This window comes from Buteo buteo, chromosome 9, assembly GCF_964188355.1.
Source record: "Buteo buteo chromosome 9, bButBut1.hap1.1, whole genome shotgun sequence".
Classification (NCBI taxonomy): domain Eukaryota; kingdom Metazoa; phylum Chordata; class Aves; order Accipitriformes; family Accipitridae; genus Buteo; species Buteo buteo.
Window position 1 is genome coordinate 45,675,501 of NC_134179.1, and position 15,878 is coordinate 45,691,378.

General features: G+C 40.0%; 1 protein-coding gene across 1 annotated transcript; it reads right to left on the bottom strand.

The window, feature by feature from the left end:
* Positions 1-1,766: 1,766 nt before the first annotated feature.
* On the bottom strand, positions 1,767-7,304 carry LOC142035104 (keratin, type I cytoskeletal 19). The gene is made up of 8 exons (XM_075036948.1): positions 6,818-7,304; positions 5,011-5,093; positions 4,511-4,667; positions 4,090-4,251; positions 3,811-3,936; positions 3,454-3,674; positions 2,603-2,631; positions 1,767-2,065 (listed from the first exon to the last, which is right to left on the bottom strand). The coding sequence occupies exons 1-8, from the start codon at positions 7,265-7,267 to the stop codon at positions 2,034-2,036; spliced, it is 1,260 nt and encodes a 419-aa protein (XP_074893049.1). The 5' UTR covers positions 7,268-7,304; the 3' UTR covers positions 1,767-2,033.
* Positions 7,305-15,878: the final 8,574 nt, after the last annotated feature.

A 15,878-nucleotide genomic window follows, 5' to 3' on the forward strand; every position in this document is an offset into this window, starting at 1 on the left:
TCAAGTCACTGAAGCCCCCAATTTTTTTAGCGGGGTTCATTAAATTCTTGGCACTTTTAACCTCTTAAACACTGTTAAGCTGTTAACCTTTTAAACATCTTTTTTTCTAACCATGCATTTAATTCAGTCTTTGAAAATAAAACTCTTTGGTCAAAATATACATTTGCAAAGTGTCCTTATAACTTATAGTTTGCATTCTTTGAGCATGATAATTTCTTGTCAGACTTTTGCATTTGTGGCTATACAACACAAGAAATCCGCACCAGTAATCTCATACTCTGACTAATTTTGTCACAAGAACTCGCTCTCAGGGAGTGGGATTTGTTAAAATTAAAAAAAAGACCTGGAGTTGTTTGTTCTTTTATCTGGGAGGGATTCCATGTCTAACTGTTGTAGGGAATAATTTTGGTACAAAACATTTATTAGAAAATGTGTCAGGACTGAGTAACAGCCTGTACTGAAGCATTTAATGCACAAAAGCTTTCGTCTTCTTTTCCAAAAGCGGACACCATATAAATGGGTGAGCTTCTAAGGACCACTTGCATCTCGTATATGCCAGTGCTTTTAATGCCACTGCTCCCTTTTAGTTCTGCACTTGTTTCCACCAGAGCACCTTAGTCCCCCTGTTCTTCCCATCTCATCCTGTTCTCTGTATCCCTTTGCTGATTCTTACTTTTTGTGACTGTTTTTCTTTCCTGTCACAGTTTTTCCCTGTCATAGTGAAGCCACTGCCTAATGCTATCATGCTAGATTTCCAGAGTCTAAGCTGGGTTTGTCTGTGTCAGTACCTGACAACTGATGTTGACAGGTCACCTGAGTCACTGCTGAACCAAAACAAGCACCAGAGCCTCTTGATTGAAGAGGATTGCCCAACCTTGATAGAGGAGGTCCATAGCTTTGGTATGCCTCTTGCTATGTGAACACTCCGTTAATCTGTTATGAACATAGAGTTGTGAACAAGGGTGAAATAATTATTCCCTCCCAAGTCCAAGGCGACAAGTGCTGAGGAATTTGATGATGTCTTCCTGAAGCACAGGCTGCAAGATGATCCACTCTGGGGGAGTGCAGTATTGGGCTACTTTTAGTCTGGGCATACTGTTGTTTCAATTTCACCCTCTGTTGATGAGATAACTATGTGCCTTTTGTAATAGTGGGAGGTGGGAATGTGATAGGCTATAGCCATGATTTTGTTTTAGCACAAACCCTGAAAAGTTTCCTTGGCTTTGGGCTTGCAGCGGGATAGTTGGAAATGAAATTACTGGTTACATGTAGAATTTCAGCTAGGATAATATCCTTTCAATGGCATGAGAATGTAGGTGGCTAAAAGTGGTGCTAAAGCTTTGTTACCTCCTTATGAACTGGGAAAGTAAGTGAAGAAATCTCACAAGGGTTTCTCACTCCTCTTTGTTTCTGTAGGAGTTACCTTAAAGCCATTTTAACAGCTTTATTTGTTACCCAACAAAATGTCTCCTAGCTCTTGCTTCTTACTGGAGTCATTTAACATCTCACTGCTACTGCTCTTCAGAGTGCACAGCCGTAGTAGTCAGAAACAGAAGTCATTCCTGTATTCCCACTCTGAGGGGCTGAGGATGCTGTTGCCTCCATGTTCAGAGCTCCTGCCAGCAAGAGGAGCTAGAGAAATCAGAGATGGAGCTCAAGCCACCAACAAACATTGTGAGCATTAACCTGTCAGGGAGGCTGGCTAGCTGTGTCCTGCCTGATTAAACCCAAACTTCAGTAACAGTATCACAATAACTTTAAAGAAGTTAAGATTGCAAGAAGATGATCATCTTTATTAGAGTAGATACAGCAATTCAGTACATGAAAGAACTAGAAATAATTGAAAAGCTAACCCAATTTGCAAATTAATCACCACTAAATGGATGAATCTACCTAAACTTTGTGTGGCCAAGGATTTTCTGTGCTTTAAGATAGTAATTTCCAGCAGTTTAGAGTGATTCCTCTCCGTTTCAATTCCTGTGTGTTGTCTGCTTTTTCTCATTTTGAAGATGACATTTGGAGGACTTTCAGTACTATTTTCCACCTGCCACCTTGTCTCTTTTGTCTACAATAATATGGAGAGAAAGAACAGCAATTACTTAAGTATAATACACATGAGACCACTCTGCAATGGGTGCTGCGCTTAGTTTATGTCTTGTCTCTCATTCCGTTCTCTCAGAAGTTTTCTTCTTCATAGCATTGATTTGAATCATACATCACTTTTACAAAACAGCTGACCTTTAAAAGCTCAAGGCAAGTTTTACTTGCATGTTCATACAATTCCCCTGAGCTGGCCAAACTTAAATTTATTGTATCCTTTCATCTGGGGGAATGATTAAGCATTTTGTGCTTTACTTAGCCTTTACTGTAGCATATTCTGAGATTTTTTTCTGATATCTTAATGTCCTTTAATGACTGAAATTTGTTAAATTCTAGCCAGAGTCATCATTTGTTACTTATTAGATTTTTTTCTGTGACACAAGTCAGTGCAGCAGCCCAGTCTCTAGTATGGACACAACTACCATAATATATGTATATTTCCTTTTAGAAAATAAAACTTCTTTCACTCCTAAAGGTTTCCTGAAAGAGAAAGAATCCTTACCACCAGTTCCAGAAAGGGAGCCAAACATCCTGTAAAACAAAGAGATAACAGTTGAAAGGAGAGGTAACACATCAAATGCTGTGTGAGATGAGGATGTATGAAAGCAAATTCTCTATTAATCAGGTACATTTTGTATGTAGTCAGAGAAGAGATGGTCATCTCCTTGCTCTCCCTCTCAGCTCAGGAGAGGGAATTGTTGTAGGAAGTATATTTTTAAACAACTGCAGTGGGAAAAGTAAATTATGGAAAAGAAGGAATAGAGGAAATCAAAACCTTTCAACTCACACCTCGTTTTTTTTGTTCCAGGCTATGAGATATTTTTGTCCTTGAGGCTATATGTGAAATGACAGATAGCTGTGCTCCCATGTGGGAGGTCACTTAATGGCTGTCTGAAAATAGCTAGCTTGTCTTCCTTCACTTCTCTTCAGAATATTTTCTTCTGCACTGATTCCTATGAGGCAAGAGCTATTTAACTGGTAACAGGAAGTTTATGGGAATTTGGTGTTAATCCTTATATTCTGTAAAACATTACTAACTGCACTATGTTTCCTGCAGGTCAAGCAGCTAATGACTCGTTATCACTTTAACTGTTAGTTGCATTTAATCTCTTGTACTGTTTGTCAGTTTGCCTTTTTGTTTAGAAACTCATTGAGGAACTCACTTAATGTAAATGGAAATTGTAACATTTCTAGCTCCACCATGGTCCAGAAAAATTAATTTGTTAAAATTTTAGAACCCCAGGAGTATTTGAAGTTGTGTTTACTGTGGTGCTGTGGCAAATGAGCATGATGGCATGGTCAAACTTTATGAGGCTAAGCAAAAAGATTTCTGCAGCAAGCAGAGTTACTTACTGGGACTCCTGGCCTTCCAGGAGTTGTCGGTAAGTAGTGATCTCTTGCTCCAGTCGAGTCTTGATATCCATGAGGATCTTGTATTCGCTGTTCTGGCGCTCCATATCAGCTCGGAGCTCAGCCAGCTGCACCTCGATGCTTCCAATCAGGCCCTGGATCTGCGCCAGCTGGGCACTGTAACGCCCTTCTGTGTCTGCCAAGGTGCTTTCCAGCGCGGCTTTCTGAGAGCAGAGGGGTTGAAGGGGAAACCACAAAAAGGTTGCCGCCAGATGCAAGACTCCTTGTAGGGAGGGGAATATGTACCCATTTCACTTGGGGTGGGGTGGGGGGTGTCATGCAGTGCGAATTTTAATGTACCATGCTGAGCTGGGACTGAAGTTCTATTTCCAGCCCTTGGAGCGTGCGTCTCAGGTCAGTGACTTCGGACTTGCTGCTCTGCAGTTGTTCAGTATTGACAGCTACTTCACGGTTCAGCTCTTCAGTCTGAAACAGGAAAAACATTACATGAGAATTATGGGGCCTTTATAAGTAGAGGTCATAAGGCTTTCACAGCAGTGTTCTGTGTATTTTAATAATTATTTTGTTTCTTTCATGGATTTTTGGGGTAGTATTTGTATAGTATGGAGTTTTTTCTACCTTGCTGTGGAACCAGGCCTCAGCATCCTTCCTGTTCTTCTCAGCCATATGTTCATACTGGTCTCTCATATCAGCCAGGATCTTGGACAGGTCAATACCTGGAGCAGAGTCCAGTTCAACACTGACTCGGCCAGCAACTTGCCCTCCCAGGGCACTCATTTCCTATGTGGATATGGCAGAGGAAGACAAAAGAGAACACAATCATAAACTGAAAACATTATGAACCTTCCATTCTTTCTTCAAGGTCTAAGGTTGGACTGACTCCCTTTAAATACTTGAAGGGGGTATTTTTAGTCTCCCAGTCTACACAGAAATCTTTTCTTCACTGTTGGAGAGCTCAGGGCAATCCTGAGGGACTCCACATTTCCACACACTGTTTTTCTGATGTCACTTTCAAAAGTGTTTCTTGTTTTTTTTTTACCTCCTCATGGTTTTTCTTTAAGTAGGCCAGCTCCTCCTTTAAGTTTTCAATCTGCAGCTCCAGGTCTGTTCTAGCCAGGGTCAGCTCATCCAGGACCCTGCGCAGGCCATTGATGTCAGCCTCCACACTCATGCGAAGAGCTTGCTCTGTTTCAAACCTTAAAAAAGCAAAACAAAACTATTCAGGTTAGCTGATTAAGCCAGCCAACCATGAAACATTATTTGCTATAAATGTGTCTGGTTTTGTAGGATTTTATGATGTAGCAAATGTTGTCCAGCATTAGACTTTTCTCCACATATTTTACATGATATAAAATTTTCTGTGGTACAGATGGTGCTTTCAGGAAATACATAAAGGGCTGAACTGCAACAACAGGATCAAACTAGTGTTCATATAGAGATTTTATAGGCATTCCTTTCTTTTTTCACAGCTGCTGCCCTTTGGCTCAACAAGGATTTTTGCCTGCTCAAGAGACCTTTTTCCTTTCAGAAATTACTCACTTGGTTTTGAAGTCGTCAGCAGCCAGCCTGGCATTGTCAATCTGCAAGACGATCTTCGAGTTGTCAATAGTGGCATCAAGGATCTACAAACAATGAGAGTTCATTGCTGAGGCTGAAACAACTATGTTATCTTCTTTCCCGATCTGAAGATAAAAGAGTTAAGATTCTATTTCATCTGTACCTACACCACATAGGAGTGTATTTTATTTGGTCTCAGTAGGAAAGTATCAATGATCTATAGCAAATATGTAGCACAGATTTATCTGTGATGGCACAGATTTATGCCATCATTGTCCATTATGGATAGGTCCTCTTACTCTTGTCTGGCATATGAAGTGGCTTTTAGCTAGAAGTCCCACAGTGAGACAAAACTGCATGCTGTCTTAGAGGGAGAGGACTTTAGTGAGCCAGGGGGTAGGTGATGTTTTAGGACGGAGGCAAGAAACTTATTTCCTGGAGAGATGCAAAGGAAGCAAAGTCTGCAGACCCCTCTTGGCAGAATTTGTTCTCATTACACATTTCGTTAACAGTAGGAAGTGATTACAAGGTCTGTATGATTTTAAAATAAATGACATGTTTGTGTTTTGTAAACAATATGGGTTCATATTGCATTTGTGTAGTCTTTGAACACATTTTTATTTCCTGGAGTATCCAGGATACTGTTTATTGATTCTTCTAATGCTTCATGAAAGCCTGTAAAGGAAATTTTGTTTATTTAGAAGTAATGCCTGTTAATTTTTACCTAGAAAACATGTCTTTTTTGCCTGCCGCTTTTAAAACTCAAAAGGTCATCCACAAAAGCAGCTGGAGCAACATTTTCTCTCCCCTAACTAAGGGGAGTAACAGACAGGAGGGAAAAGAATACTAAAAGGATAAAATGTAATTGCCATTTCTGCCTTTACTGGAGCTCAGTTTTTGAAATCAGGAGAGAAGGTGAATGGGTTGAAGCAAAGAGAAAGTAAACTGCATGGGAGCGGTCATGAACTCCAGGCTGAACTGTGAAAACTAAACCTCAAGTTTTCTTTCATTTATTTACATAGTTTAATCAGCTACTACCTATGTTTTCTGGGGTGTGTATCATCTCAAAGCAATCTGTTATCAGGTACCCATGGGCTATTGAGGCAAATCCTGCATTTATGTATGGGATTTATTACTTCATGGCTGCTACTTCCTTTTTCCATAAGCCAAATGTTTCAGCACTCTTTATTTCAATTCCAAGCTTAAGGAAGTGAAATGTGAAAGAAAGATAAACAAATGGTGATGAAATCTTGAGCTGCTATCTTTACATTTACAAAATTGTACTTAACCAATTCTTATTTTTACTGTTAAAGTAGTGTGTATGTGCTTCTGAAGCTTTTCAAGCTATATGGCAGGTAACAGATTACAGAGATAGGCAGGTTGCTGTCAGTGTTTGTCTCTATATTTATTAGTGTATATATATGGTCATATATATATTGACTGGTCATATAGGTGTATACGACCAGTATGTGTGTGTATATATATGTGTATGTATGTATATATATCTGCTTTGTTAAAAGCAAACATTATCAGAGAGTTAAGTACTAAGGCATAGACTGACTGTTTTGTACATTCTCTTAGCTAACATTTAAAACAGTAGATAATTCCAAACTGATAATTTTTTTTATCCACCCCGCCAAATCATTGCATATTCATTTCATCTGCCTCTCCTTTTCATAAACTGCAATGTCTTCTGGGTATTTTCCTGGTGAAGTTTTTCTCTTTGGGTTTTTATGCTTCCTTCTTAAGTGCAAATCTAGGATGATTTTTAATAAATATTAACACCTACCTTGTCTCGAAGGTCTTCAATAGTCTTGTAATAAGGACTGTAATCCCGAGCTGGGCCTGGTCCTTGTTTTTGGTACCAGTCTCGGATTTTAGTTTCAAGATCAGAGTTTGCCTCTTCCAGTGCACGCACTTTCTCCAGGTAAGATGCGAGGCGTTCATTCAGGCTTTGCATAGTTGCCTTTTCATTTCCTGAGAGGAGGCCATCACCGCCACCCAAACCACCACCATAACCACCACTAAAGCTGCTGCTAAAACTACTTCCATATCTACCACCCAGGCTGCTTCCTAGACCAGAAGAGACAAATCTAGCAGAAGAGACTGACACACCCATGCCACCAGATCCCCCATGGATGCTTGGAGCCCTAAAGCAACCTCCACCAAAACGGACCGAGGAGCCACCAGGTCCCCCTGCCACAGAAGAGCTAGTTTGCCTGAAGCTGTAACTGGCCATGGTAAGAAATACCAAGGACCTAACCCAAGCTGCAGCTCACACAGTTTGTGATCCTGAGGCAGGAGTGTGTGCTCTGTTCCCCCACCCTACCTCTTTTATGCCTGTGACAATGGGAGTTGTCTCCAGAATGTGTTATCTGAGACCCGTGGAATTTATCAGCCTGAAGCCTCCTGCCAACACGGCAATTCCTCTTATTGGTCAGTTGCTATGAAGTGGGCTGTGTTTCTTTCCCAAATACCTTCACGCACAGGAGCTGATTCCCCCCCCCCCCTCGACTGTTGCCTCTTGAAGCAAAAGGTGGGATTCAGAGGAGGTGTCACCCTGCTGAGGGGAGCATTCATAAGTCTAGTTATAGTTTACCTATATGGAAGCAAAAGGGCTGGGAGCGCACAGTCCTGCTGCAGCCAACACTGCGTCCATAGCAAAGTCACACAATGACTTTCTTCATGTGATCTCAGGAAAGAGTTTTAATACAGAGTGATTAAGTTAGTGAATTGGTAGACTCATAACAGAGCTCGAAAGGAGCCCAAATGGTGAACAGTATGTGTGGACCTTGACAAAACAGGTTCCCACCTCTCTTGTTTTCCTTATTTCCGTTGAGAAAAATTCTTTCAGAAGTTAAGTTTTTAACTGTTTCTTTCTTTGTTCTCAGTTCCTTTTGGGCTGACAGTAGAAGAGAGGGTCTGACAGAGAACATGCCTTGTCTGAAAGAGTCTTGTTTTCTACAGAAACAAGAATCCTTTTCAAGGAACCATAGCTATAATTGTAGCAGAGATAAGCATTGAACTTCCCTGAGTACCTGGGGAGTGAGCAACAACAGAAAAAAAGTACCTGATTATACATTTAGTCTTTTCATTGCTACTGAAAAGGAGAAGTACACAGAAGAAACATAATCACTCTTCTGGTCTTTGAGATTCATGAAAATGTTATTTCTAAAATGTTCAAGTCCTCTGTTATCCAAGACAAATTTTTAAAAGCAGTGTTGCTTTTGTTACTGCAAGCTCCTCCATGAGCATCCCTAACATACAAGTGGATATTCACATCTTTTCTTCCGTTCTCTTTCTTTCACTTGCCACCCCTCACTTCCTCCAAACCTCTGGGACTCCTCAGGAGAACTGCTTTAAAGAAAAAAGGAGTAAGCTGGCCTACCAGCATTTGCAGCTTTCCAGGAACAACGAGGCCTGGGCAGAAATTCTGCCACCTACAAGTGCTTCCACTAAACAGAACCTTTGGAGCACAAGATGCATGCTGTGATGTGTCAATGAGAAATCCATTTAATACTAAAATAAAGAATTAAAGGTAAGCCAAATAAAATGCATACTCTGTGCAAGGGCCTGTCTAGTCTTTCTATACCCATAAAAAATGCATCAGTTATTTTAGACCACACATTAGGGCTGTACTCACTTTGTACAGGGAGAAATGTCAAACTGCAGGGCAAATAAAGGGAGGATAAAAGAACAAATACACAAATTGGAAGCTGGCCAAGGCACCTGTATCAACAGCCCCATTGGTCTGTATCTAATTATGAGGCTGTATCAGAAAGAGGAATTCTGCAGTGACTCAGGTACAGAATATATCACTTGACATATATGTACCATACTTTAGCTGACTGTGATGCTGTACCCTAGGGACATCACAGCTGAGTTCTTTTCTTTCTGTAGAGACTGCTGCATTCACGCAACTCTCCAACTTGCACAGTGAAACTGTACAGCCTTTCCTAAGAGATACAGAGGGCACTTCTGTCTGCCTGTCCTGGTTTCAGCCGGGATGGAGTTAACTGTCTTCCTAGTAGCTGGTACAGTGCTATGTTTTGAGTTCAGTATGTGAAGAATGTTGATAACACTGATGTTTTCAGTTGTTGCTCAGTAGTGTTTAGACTATAGTCAAGGATTTTCAGCTTCTCATGCCCAGCCAGGGCACCTGACCCAAACTGGCCAACGGTGTATTCCATACCATGTGACGTCCCATCTAGTTTAGGAACTGGGAAGGGGGGGGAGGCAGGTTTTTTTTTGGCCGCTCGGGGACTGGCTGGGTGTCGGTCGGCGGGTGGTGAGCAATTGCCCTGTGCATCATTTGTACATTTCAATCCTTTTATTACTTACTGTTGTCATTTTATTAGTGTTATCATTATCATTATTAGTTTTTTCTTTTCTGTTCTATTAAACCGTTCTTATCTCAACCCAGGAGTTTTACTTCTTTTCCTGATTTTCTCCCCCATCCCACTGGATGGGGGGGAAGTGAGTGAGCGGCTGCGTGGTGCTTAGTTGCTGGCTGGGGTTAAACCACGACACTGCCAAAGACATGCTGGTCATTCTTTCTATAGATCTGAATGTCCTGTTCAGCCCTGGGTAGGAAAAACCTGCCCAGCAGGTAACTGTTCCAAGTCCTGTGAACAGGTGAAATAATAGTATCAGAAAGTTACAGTCTGCCTGTAGATCAAAAGAAAGCTACAGAAGAACAGTTATTTTATTGTTAAATATTAAAGTCCATAGTTAGAGCATGAAGAACCTAAGTCCATGTGCTTTTCTTCACTGAACAGAAATGTAAAAAGCTTAAAGGAGAACAAATACTGGTGTATTCTGATTTGTCTCCTGCTGCAAGGAGAGGGGAACATCCTTCTCTCTAGGTACTCCTTCATCATTCCCTAGACTCCCATGTCAGGACCTCAAAGCAGTGAATTTGGGGGTTTTGCAAAATAAAATGCACATTTATGATGCTGCATAATATTTTATGATCCAGCTCATGAAAATTGGAGCCTGGAAGGCCTCTGCATTCCCTGTGAAACCTCTTGAGTAAAAGCAGCAATCATCATATATTGTACTGTTAGAATATTGATGATGTACTGCAAGCAGGTTAGGTTTGCTTCAACATACTGGGAAAAAATTCCCAAAGAATGAACTGCAATTCTTCATGGCAGTTTGGAAGTATATCTGAAAGTGTCAGGAGAGGAGAAGCTGAAGACACACTGTCAATTAGAGTAACTAATCTTAGTTATACCACCAAATATATCATTAGCTTCTACTATCAAATCAGTCCCTCATGCAGCATTTTTACTAAAACTGCATTCTGAGTTTCCAGTAAGGTTTTGTTTTCCTTTTAACTTTCCATCTCTCTTCTACTTCAACGGCTGCACATATCTGTTTTTGTTGGAACTCCCTTAAGGTGATAACATGTGCTTAAATGCTTGGAAAAGCCTTTAGTATGGCAAAGTATTTGCTCAAGAAAGAAGGTGCTTTTGTCATTCTGCATAGGCCTTTTTTTCTCCTACTACAATAAACCTAATTTATTGTAGGGTCAACCTTTCCCTAAAGGAAATATAAGGAATGGTCAACAAAGGGAATTTCATTTATCTGCAACTTATCTGAGGGTAAAGGAGACACATTTATAAAAGTGAAGTCATCCTGTAGCCTGGTGCAAACAGTCCACGCCCAAGCTCCTGGCTGAGACCTCGTTCTGCTTTACCTTTATCTACTCTGCTTTACTAGTCACTACTGCTTTATAAAATTGTTCATATTGTTTCAGGTTATTTTTATTAATTCTCCTGTAAACCATTTTTTATTGCCCTTGAGTGACACTGGCATATACTTTACTCTTTTCCTGCTAGATTTGCTTCCAGGGTTTGCTAATGCAATTACAATTAAATGAACTCTGTGAACATTTTAACCTACTTTATTGGTGCCTGCATTTCCATGGATGCTTCTGGATGAATGAGCAAAGTCAGGTTATTATTCTGAATTTACCTTTTAAATCTTTAAGTGTTTGTCCCTTCTGATAATTCTTCCTTTCCACCTCTGCTTCCATCGGTGAAAATGTGCTTCTTGACTCTTTTGTATGCAAATTTTCAGTCTTAATCTCTTCTCTTGCTCCTCAGAACTTTGGCCGCCCCACCCTCCTGACCATGTCATATGCCCTCTTAAAATCACAACTTAGTAAGTTTTTCTCTCCTATTGAAGATCATAGTCATGAAACATTTATATCTCTTTAATTCAAACACAAAATTTTCTATTTTTTCTTTAAACTTCCTTGTGGGAAGAACCAATGATAATAAGAACTGATCTGCAGCTGGTACTAAAATAACTATGTTGAATGTCTGCCTAAGATACAATTCTTGGCTTTCTTGCTTTTATATCCCATTGTTAATCTTTTTTTTTTAATCCTCACAAACCTTGCATTGCCATATATTTACTGAATGTGCCAACAGATTCAAAGACAAGAATGTTTATGTGCTGAAAAGGCAGGTCCTAACACATGCACACACAGCTGTTAACAGTTATAAAGGAGGGTAGATAAGAGCAGAGAGCAACACTGTTAACTTTCTCAAAATTACTATTTTTGCAAAGTAGAGGGAATGTGAAGGGAAATGCATGTGGGTGCCCTGATTTCTGCATTGAAAGAAATGAGAAATAAGGTCATGTAAGGGTTCAGTTCAAAAAGAAATTGTGAGAGTAGGATGCAGGACAACTCATTTTTATCTGGGGGTCTAGTTCTTTCATGGCAGAAAAGAAAATGATGATTCAATGATTTGAGCTGAACTTGAAAGATGTGGATTCCTGTTCAGCTATAGGCTGCTTTAGTGATATTGGGACATAATTTAATTTCTCAGTGTTTGTCATTTATATAATATTTGAATAGATTAGTGTAAGGAAAATACATAAAAGATCATGAAGAACTCAAACACTTAAATAACTGGGAGCCATGTAAATACTTGGCAAATACTTGAAACTGGATGTGGTGTGTGCTTTTGGAAATACCTCATTAGAGTCTCTGTTTCCCTAGAAACATAAATAGCTTTAAACTCAACTTCTCTATCAATCCAGAACTATAGTGGTAATGCACATCAGGGAGTAAAGTACCTGAGATATGAAAATAAAATAGATTTTCTTATAGCATGATTAAAAATTGTGTGGGAAGAAAGGATGAGTTAGGACACCAAGCCCTGATGAGTGAAAGTCAAGTCACTGGATATATTTTTACACTTCCTTTAACCTGTTATCTGGTTGGTAAATCTCAGAAAGGTATGATGGGGCTGGAAGCTATTATTAAGAGTCAAATGTCTAACTGACGAGACGATGTGTTCCAAAAGTCAGGTTTCTGCAGGCAGCAGCAATAAGCAACTTAAAGGCCGCTGCCAAAAGCAAATAGACTAAACCTGTCCCAGGTTGAGAGGAACCAAGTACATGTTGAATGCTTGCCACGTCAGCTGCAGTTCTGCAGTGATTCATGCTGAAAGAGGAGGCTTAGAGCTATTCAGAGGACGTTTTCCCATAGGCCACATGGAAAATTCCTACCGAAAAAAAAAAATCCCAGGCTAGGTAGAAACACAGAGTAGATGAGTTTCATACCACAGAGAGATGAGCTATTTTATTCTGCTCATGTCTGTAAAAGATTTGAAGAGCATATTTGTATTTGTATTGTTTATGTTTATGTGCTCATAGATTTATATATTTGTATTTATATACTGATATATTATTATTTCTCTTGCTAATTTTATAAGAATATATTCTGATCACAATGACAAGCCACGGCTTCCAGTAAGGGTAGGGCTTTCACTGTGCAAGCATTAAACACGTTCTGGATCAAATTAGAGAAAACAAGGAGCTCTGTCCACTGCTGATGGATCCTGTCAACTGCATTTGGGCTTTCCTGATCCTACAGGTGGTTTCATACTGGTTTTGGCTTGAGATAAATTCTCAGAGTCTCCAGATCTCTGTTAGGCTTAGTGAGAAAATGAAACTGTATTGCTCTATGAGGGCAAGTCCTGTAGCTACTAATTTGAAAACCTATTGCCAGGAAGGTGTTTTTAAAACAGCTTGTTCTCATAGCAACTATCAGCTCATGGAAACCTGTTCTGCAGCCCTGGTTTTGTCTGCCCAGAATGACTGCACACCTTTAGGGAAAGAAAAGGGTAATTCTAACTACTCTTAAGAGTTTGCTCTGTTTTCAGATAGAAGTAGTTTATAGGCAAATTTCACAGTATTTGTGTGTATCAGGTGGGTTACCTTCCCGGACAGTCCTGGCTATTAACTGTAACGGAGAACCATGATTTTCCACCAGCCTCTGACACTTGTATTCAGCTTTAAATCTTCTTTCAATTAATCACTAAGGTTTGTGCCAGCTGTTTAGATATTTTGGGCTGCCCACCATCACCAAATTAAGTTGACTGAAATACTTACTGAGTGCCTTTTCACTCTTTTCTGATGGATTCAACTTTAATAACTAATAAAAACTGTAAGGTTCTCGTTATATGCATTTTCAACAGAGAGCAGTTGTCAGCATTTGTTTAAAATCTTTACATGTGTGTAATCACTATGATCTTTTTGGTACTGCCATAATTTTTGACAGTCTGATATCGGGTTGTGGGAAAGAACTGAACTAAGATTAGAAACTTTGTAAGAAAATATTGATTAATAAGGCTGTAAGTGCCTTTGATCCACAGTTGCACTCCTGCTGCCAGGATTAGTTAAGCACAGGAGTGCATGCCAGTGGAAAGGTGTTCCCTGCAGCCAGTCTTTGCAATGCATCTCTGAGCGTGGGCTTATTAATAGTGGGTTATTAGCAGTAATTGCAGTGTGCATAAACTTCTCTTTAGGCAGTAATGTTAGTTATGAAAGTCAGCTCCAGTGCATGTGAAATTACATGTTCACTGTATCAACCATTAGAGACCATTGGCACTTAATGTTTGCCATAGTGTGAGAATACTTAAAGAAATTCAGAAGTTTATTGGGATTAGCACTCCAAAATGTTATGTATTACATGAAACTTAATAGTAATATGTTACTTGGAATACAGAAAGAATGGATTTTCCTACAAGAATTTTTGCATTTGCTTAACTTGACTGCTATTATTTTCATTATTATGGTAGGCTGGTAAATGTGAGAAGTATCACAAAAATAGCTGCCTTTCATCTGATTTTTTATCAGAGGCACAGTGAATCACAGCTATTTTTTTTTTTGATTACTTGAGACTGGGGGAGGGATGGCCCAAGAGGAAAGTCTACCTTGCAAAAGGTTGTCTGAAGTGAAAGGGCCTGGCCAGGCTGCAGGCAGCAGGTGCTGCCTCAGTGATACCATTTCCTTGTAGCCAAGAGTGCAAGAGACTGGAAAGAGTGTGCACAAAGCTGCAAGACTTAGAAGCAATGGGCTGTTGTACCTGTCCATACCTGACAGCTGCTTTTGCAAATGAAAACATCTGCTGCGGGTCTAGATCCTGCAGGTACATGATAGTTCTGATCCAGCATGAAGCCCCTCAGAGAATTCAGTCCACTAATTTCTGGTTCTTGTTTTGGGTTCTTCTCTATCCAGCTATTTCCCCCTCTCATCTTCATCTAGCCTCCTGAAAATGTCATATTATGCAGGTGGAGATGATTAATTTCCAGAACTAAGAAACTCAAACACACTCAAAGATTATAAGGCACAATAACTTTGGTTGTCTTTGGAAATAGTAACAGTACAAAATGTCAGTATCTCCACAGTCCCCCCCACAGGCCTGTTTTTTTAAACACAGTACCATTTAATTGAACCTCATTCTTAATAAAATTCTTCTCTTTGTTTGGTAATACCAGGCTCCCTGTTTGTCTGTGACAGCCACTGTTGCTACTAAATGAGTTGAAAACAGAGACAAAACAACTTCAATGCTAATTAAACGCATGCAAGAATAATCCAGGAGGTTTTGACTTAATCTGAATTTGCTGATTTCATATGGAATTACCTCAAAACCTTCAAGGAAAATTATGCGAAACAGGTAGTTCCTCTCTTTCTCTTCCCACTCCTTCATAATGAATTGATTTCTAACCTTTTTACTCTCAATCTATTAATCTGGTTTATTACACCCCTGGTATCACAATGTTACCCCTGTGAAAAATGTATCGATTTTATTATTATTTACACTGTTCTTTCCTTGGCCTAACCGTTTCCAAGGTCTGAGGCTTGAATTTAATTTTGAGATTATATTGAACAGTTTCTGCCACAAATCCTATTGTATATTTTCTGAATTTGCCACTAGAGGATGCTGTGCGAAGAGGCAGGCTGTATGGTCTGACATGCTGCATTGTAAGCTTCAAAATAAGCCTATCCCTTGTACCAAACTGTAGGACATATTTCTGCTGTGTGGTTAGCCAGCGGAACAGCACTGTACTGAACCACAAAAGAGCAGAGTACAATATTCCCTTGTGTTGACACTGCAAATGTAGACTGATTTCAGGTCACCCCGTCTTGTTTTGATGGGCTTTGATATTTTGATGGGCAAATTATGCTCTGGTAAGTCCTGCCTAAAAAGTCCATCCAGCAAAGTCAAAGGGAAGCCAGACCTGGGTGTGCTTGGCTTGGGTCAGCTCAGCGGTGGACGCACCCTCAGTTCATTACCCTTAAAATGCTCTCCAGAGACTGAGGGCAGCACACCCAGCACAGAGGTTTCTCCCCTTTCCCACTTAAGAGAGAGAGCAGAAAGGAAGCAGGAGACTCGACAATGTTCCTGACAGACAGCTTAGAACACAATGGGCTCCTTTCTGGGATCAGAAACATTCTTTCTATTTAAACTGTGGTCAAATAAGGTATTTCATCCCAAAGTCCATTATAGCTGGCTAATGCTGACGTTTGGATCTTTTTGTTGTTGT